Below are 6,929 nucleotides of genomic sequence, written 5' to 3'. Positions count from 1 at the left end.
TGCAAATTATATATGCGTGATTATGGGTCCAGCGAGTCACCATGAGTCACAACCAGGTCAAGCCCAATTAACTTTTTGGGTCACCACGACCTTTTACCTTTAACAGATCCTTGGAGAACAAAGACTTTGTACAGGTTATCGACCTTTCACCAGTTTCATGACACGTGAAGCAAAAGCACGTGTCTACTCAGTTTGGGTTATGCCCATCGCAACTAACTACCTGTTATTAGGCAAGCTTGCCTTGTGGATAGGCTTGCTGATTTCGCATAGTTTAGAAAACAGACGAGGCATCCAACCACTATTACGAAATGGAGACATTTATTGTTTAGTATCATAGACCACTATTATGAAGTAGATACATTTATTATTGTTATAAAATCTATGAATGGATGGTCATGGTAGGTCTTGACAAAATTAGCAGCTCATAATCATTAAGATGGTAGCGAATTCAAGATTTGTTCAAGGCACGGTTAACAATACGTTACATTTATCTATATTAACATAGTTGTGACATATACATTGTAACAGGTCTGAAAGTCCATGTTGCTGGCCCTCCGGTTCCGGTTGTGGACGCTCGGCTGCCCTCTCTTTCTTAACTTTCGCAGACGGCGGCCGAAACACTGGACCACTCTCTTCAACAGGCTTAGGCCTCTGGGTTTTATTGCTCCGATATTCTGTAAAATTTAAGGGAGGGTAAGGTTGGTGGACTTAATGACATTAGTAAATGTTCTAGATGGAAAGCATTATTAGTTGTAAGAATTAAAGTGAGAAACTGACATCGATCTAAGAAACATATATTTCGTACGTAAACGAGAAAGTTTTAAGAGTTCTGAGCTGTAAATTACAACATGGCATACAGTCGTTATACATAATGTGTAATTTCAGCCTCCTACAATAACCAATAGTTGGTCAGACAGAATCATAAATGAACAGCCCTCGTACTTTGGAAACCACTGGCGTGTCCCAGACATCAAGTCTCCGGACGGTCTGCCCGGCCGGCCCCACGAGAAAAGACGCGGGCCTGCGGCCCTCCTCCACCGACAAGATGTCCTCCATGCACCGCAGCACCCCCTCAAATGTGGCCGGCTTTATATCTGGGGAAGGAGACAAAAACTGATATTTTCACATCGTATTTCTCTTTCTTCTTTTGTCATCCTCATCTGGGACGAATCATAATACTTTCAGTGGATACTTGTAATATTTGAGCTTAGATGATGATAAGGTCCTTTTTAGAAGATAAACCTTTGGTAATCCATGCTTGTTTGTATGTTCGTTTGTTTAGGATCTTCATTAGTGTGTTGACTAGTATTTGATTAAAAAGATGATACCATTTTATTATCTTATGGCATAGCAATTTGAGACTGGTACCAGGGTTTCAGAGCACATCAAGAATCTAAAATTATTTTGATATTAACATGTGACTTTTACCTCTTTTCCTTCTGCACAATTCGTCCGACACAATTTCCTCCTGTGTCGTGCAAAGTTTGCTCTGCAGAATTACATAAAACGACACAAAATTACCATAATTACCGCTGAATGGCCCATAAACGAAATTGCCCTTCATTTTCCTTACACCTCCGCACAATCACACACAAACACACACACACACACACACACACACACACACACACACACACACACACACACACACACACACACACATACACACACACACACATATATATATATATATATATATATATACTCACACTCACACTCAACAATACATTAAGAAAGAAATGACTTATCATACCTTTTCTTTCCGGCCATTCAGGCTCCAGATAATATGAACCGTGACGTCAGCATGTTTATTTTTCACGAACTTTCCTCCCAAACCGGCGGGTGATGACGTCATCCACAGGTCGTGAATTATTATGTCCCCTGTTTCAGCACAAATTTATTTTTATTTATTGTCTTAAGATAAATTTATTGCTGGGCAATTGTAAGTGATACAAAATTGCCATGTATTGCATCTTGTACAATTCCAGAATCCTAGCCTACTGTATAAAGGACTAAGTATATATAGTTAGCGCTTTTACAGACTTGTCTAATATCTATGCCATGTCTAATATCTATGCATCGTCTTATGCACTGTCCTATATTTACAATGCAGGGATTATTTCATGTTGACAGTTAGTTAAAATTTGCTTCGTTGAGAAGAATTCTGGTACTAATACAAAGCGGTACAGCATGTATGTAAGTATATATAGGCATGAGCATGTCTTTAGTTTGTAAGCTTCAAAAGGGTACGTAATTTCTTTTACCTAGTTTGCCGTTATCCATTCTCTAAACCCAGTGTGTGGTTGCGATGTCGGTGTAGCTGTGAACAAAGAAATTGATCATGTTGCAATTTTATAGCAGGAGGTATTAAGACTCCTATCTGACCATATATATGAATGTCTTTGAGTAAGAGTTAACAGATCAGACCTATGCAAAGACTACGTGCTTTGCAAATGTTACCTTTCTAGTTATTGCTGTATCCTCGATAATTGATATAGCAAATGGTTTGTGGCAATGTGGAAAGGAATATCACCGATATTTACATAAATACCTAACCTGGAATCCTGCTTGTTGCCAGTAATAACACAGGGTAGCTCTTCGACAACATGGCCAACATACCCCGAGGAAATCTTGCCTCAGTCTCCTCTGAGGAAGGCCATTTAGCACAAAAGGCTGTCAAGGATGTTTTAAAGCAGGTAAAGAAAATCACCGGAGAGGGCTTAGTTGGCCAGGCGGGGACAGAAGCTTACAGTGCCGAGGAAAGCCCCGGTAGAGACCGGTGATCAGGTTAAAACAAGGGCCTCCTCTACACCTGCAGTATGATTCGCATAGGGTGAACTAGTGGTCGGACAGGTCATGACATGACAGTTCATGTCAGGGTGATACCCAGTGCAGTTTTTAGGGCTTGTAAAACAGATTTTTCAAAGCCCATATTCTAGTCATTTATCTACATACTGAGTTGAAACCACGATATCCCAGTGTATATTGACCCTCATGGAGCAAATTTTCCAAAATTCTGACGGAAAATGGATACTGGAAGGGCCCTGGGCTGATTTGTAGGGTACCGCCCAGAAAATAAAGGACTCATCTTGGGGCTTGTTTCGGCAATTTTAAATGCCCAAAGTATGAAATACTGAAGCAGTATGTGTCAATATCACAAAAATTGCCTTATTCAGAATATTTCCAGTTTTGCTGCCCTGAAATCGCATTGGATGCTTTAAGACATTCGATAACCGCGTGATTCATATGCAGATTTTGTGACCTCCAGTGTTTTCGTCGAGAACAGTAAATTACTCACCATGTCTTTGCGACTTATTCATGCGATGTCCCGAGTAAAAGTTGACGAATGATGTCAGAATGACATGTCAATGATGCACCGTGATGAACCCTTGAGGCTACGCTTTCTTTAAGACATTCCGTAACATTCATATGCAGATTGTTGTGACCTTTAGTGGCTTTTGTTTTTGTGGAGGGTACTTCTTATCAGGTCGTGGCGACCTATCTGTGCGCTGACCCTAGGAAAAGCCATCCTTCATCTATCGACAGATCTATACCGGGCATAGAATTAGGCCATGACGATGCTTTTCATATCTGCAAGGAATAAGTATTCAGTATTCATTGTATAGAACCTGAATGTCAAATGCGCCTATACCATAGATTTTTTTCACGTCAGAGGGTATGGTTCGTTTTGTTTTGTTTTGTTTTGTTTTCAACAATATTTTCCGTCAATGTGAAAACACCTAGTTGACTTGTGTGACTGTGAGGAGGGCACTCAGAAGGTTTTTATTACAAGAAAACAGTACGGAATCAAAATACTACTACATCTTTAATCAAAATACGAGTAAATCTTTAATTTGTACTAAAGGATACATTTTGTTCTGTTCATATGGTGAAAACAGTGAAACAAACGCTGAAACATGCGATCATGCGATCAACTAAATCCCTTGCCTGAACACAACAATACTTACTAAAAGTTTGTATTTTCTTGGTGCCCTTTAAAGTTGTCATGATCGGCGCTTGAATAAAAGTAAAATGTTTTCAACGCTTTCATGTGTTCCCGATGGGGGAATTAGGTTCAGAGATTAGTCTAGGGTTGTTTTGTCCGCACGTCATCCACAGGAAACTGTGATTGGTGGGACGTATCGCAATATCAAAACGCAACAGCGACGAATTCATTCAGTTTCCGATCTTCTGCTGCAGACAGTAGTCAGCATGGGGACAGACTGATAAGGTATTTGGTGTTGTTTTTTTCTAATTCTTTGCTTCAGACAGAGAGACATATTTCTGCGCGCTTGTTGTTACAAAAGCAATGCATGTACGTGAACACAAGCCGGTTGGATTTTGTCCTGGTTGGACATTATACGTACACTGTACGATTTTTCAAACGCATCACCAAATTTAAGTACGTGCATGTTTTTTTTTTAAATGATATTACAGTGTTACCAAAATATCGGGCTCGTTCACATTGTAATCAAGACTGCCCGGTTCCTAAACTCAAATTTCAAGCACACAACGGTATCTGATCAGCCCAGTGGAGCAAACATGCACCATAACGGTCCTCATTATGTTAGAATAACGTTTTGTAGAAGTAAGAATCCGTTGTTTTCTTTCAAATATTGCTTACAAAAGATGGGCATATATATCGGTATCGTTTAAAAAAACTCAGAAAGGTGGTCCCCGCCAGATTTCCTGATATAAGTGCAGGTTACAATATGGACTTGTGATCAAGAAATATGGCGCGACAGATTGGCTTTTTTGACATCTAAAATTCGCCTTTTGCTGGTAGGAACCAGAAATGGAGGGTACAAAAGGATTGCCGGTAGAAGAGGGCTACAAAATGGAAGGAGCAAAACCCCGTCCACGCACCGTGGAAGAGCCAGGCAAAGGCCAGTCGCTGGGTCCGGCAGGTGCGTGCGTGCACCACCTGGGCGACCTCACGGTCTCGTCCTCGGATAACCTTGAAGTTCCTGAAAAGGAGGATCCCTACCAACAGGCTGAGGAAGTTGGCAAAGGCTACAAATTTAGAGGTACGTCCGCTTTAAACTTGACATTACAACACTCTTACCGCAGTGCTACAAAATGTTAAAAACAATGAGAACGATTTTTTTTACTGGAAAGCAATGCCATAATTTGTATTGTTATAATATGATTTTTTGACGGTATGCGTCATGTATATTCAATTGAATCAGCCCTAGTTTGTAGTCTTTTGTTGTTGTTGTTTTCTAGAATCTATGATTAGTCTCGGTGCGTGGGATGAAAAGAGGGAATGTCTCAAATCTGCTTACCATAAAATAATGAGGCGTGCTGTGTAGGAGGGCAAAAATCAGTGGGGTCGTGTGGCGTACGGAAGAGTGCTCGACTCGGAACCAAGAGGTCCCGGGTTCGAGTCCTAACATGCCACCGATCTTGTGCCCTTGGGAAAGGCACTTTAAATTTGCACGACTTTCCTCACTTCACTCAAGTGAAAATGAATATCATGTGTCCTGTCCTGTACTTTTCCTCTGCGTTGGTGGCGGTATGACATAAGTTGGATATAACTTGAGTGTACCGTCACCATGTCTAGTCATGATAAATTGGAATTAAACAAAAATCAGAGAATGTAAGTCAAAAGTGCTTTCTGAAAACTGATACTTCATTTGAAATTAATATCAAATTTCGCACAAAGGCGATAACAATTTGCAGTCAGTAGCCTAGACACGTCAGAGGTTGAAAAACTGTTTCATAGTATTACGTATACTGTACTGTAAAGTAGTATCCATTTTTGCTTCCAAAAAATACTGTCGATGAGAAAATAACACCATCCTCCTTACTTTTGTGCTCCTTTAATGTTTTTTTTTTAAATATTCCAACATTTCATGACTGGACATGGTGACAGCACACTCAAGTTATATCAATTTATTTTATGCCGCCACCAACGCAGAGGTAGCTTGGATGCCAGACCCAATACACTGGACACAAAGTATGCTCACTGAGATACTTTGTGTCCAGTGTGCTATGGGTCTGGCATCCAGGCTAACGCAGAGGACGAATAAGGACAAGATAATACTCATTTTCACTTGAGTTTAGTGAGGAAAGTTGTGTTAAGTGCCTTTACCAAGGGCACAAGATTGGTAGCATGTCAGGACTCTAACCTGGGACCTCTTGATTCCGAGTCGAGCACGCTGCCGCTACGCCACACGACCCCACATGTTACATATCCTTTAATGTTACATATCAGAACGCATGAGTGACACGTGGAGTAAGGTGACATCTCACAGAGTGTGTTGGTTTGTCGGTGGGTCCGGTTGGTGGACTCCTGGTGATGGCGTTCGCTATGACCCTGGCAACTCAGTTCATTCATGGAGGCAAGGTGGGCCAGCAAGTCTTACCATCATGTTTCATTAAATATGAACGTGTGATCCTCTTCCAGATTAAGACACCTACTATTTAAACTCATAATGGAAGTTCATTTGTTTTGGTAGTTGGCAAAATACGATGCTAAACTTTATTCCAATACAAGGTACAAAATGATAAAATTTTCAACGACCACTGTCGCCTTCATCAGGATTAAGTACTGACATGAAAGTCTTGTGTGAATAGGTCCAGTGTCTGGAACTCTCATGGATTACGTTCGGAAGTGTTTAGTTATTACTTTACCTGATAAAGGCGACAGTGGTTGTTGAAAATTTGATCCCTGTGTACCCTTGTGTTGGAATAAAGTTTAGCATCGTACTATAGTTTTATAAACTTTTTGTACCGACTCTCCCACACTCAGTCAATTCAAGACTCACTGCAGAAACAACCTTTTGTCCTGATTCTTTTACACTTGCACTTGAAAAAGAAAGAAAGGAAGAAAGAAAGAAAGAAAGAAAGAAAGAAAGAAAGAAAGAAAGAAAGAAAGAAAGAAAGGAAGAAAGAAAGAAAGAAAGAAAGAAAGAAAGAATGAAAGG

The 6,929-nt window shown here is 40.4% G+C and overlaps 1 protein-coding gene across 1 annotated transcript; it reads right to left on the bottom strand.

Annotated features, from left to right (window-relative positions):
• Positions 1–320: 320 nt before the first annotated feature.
• Positions 321–2,323, bottom strand: LOC109487019. The gene is made up of 5 exons (XM_019790939.1): positions 2,265–2,323; positions 1,754–1,881; positions 1,429–1,489; positions 943–1,094; positions 321–674 (listed from the first exon to the last, which is right to left on the bottom strand). Exons 1-5 carry the CDS (start codon positions 2,281–2,283, stop codon positions 492–494), a joined length of 543 nt encoding a protein of 180 aa, XP_019646498.1. The 5' UTR covers positions 2,284–2,323; the 3' UTR covers positions 321–491.
• Between the last annotated feature and the right edge of the window lie 4,606 nt (positions 2,324–6,929).

Source organism: Branchiostoma belcheri, unplaced genomic scaffold (assembly GCF_001625305.1).
Source record: "Branchiostoma belcheri isolate BF01 breed outbred unplaced genomic scaffold, Haploidv18h27 scaffold85, whole genome shotgun sequence".
NCBI classification, from domain to species: Eukaryota; Metazoa; Chordata; class Leptocardii; order Amphioxiformes; family Branchiostomatidae; genus Branchiostoma; species Branchiostoma belcheri.
This window is presented reverse-complemented; position numbering and strand designations above follow the sequence as displayed.

Excerpts from the sequence above, each read along its gene's own strand:
- LOC109487019 (XM_019790939.1), bottom strand. Across the intron at positions 1,490-1,753 it reads TGAATGGCCGGAAAGAAAAG|AGCAAACTTTGCACGACACA; the intron begins GTATGATAAGTC and ends GTAATTCTGCAG. Across the intron at positions 1,095-1,428 it reads ATTGTGCAGAAGGAAAAGAG|ATATAAAGCCGGCCACATTT; the intron begins GTAAAAGTCACA and ends CTCCTTCCCCAG.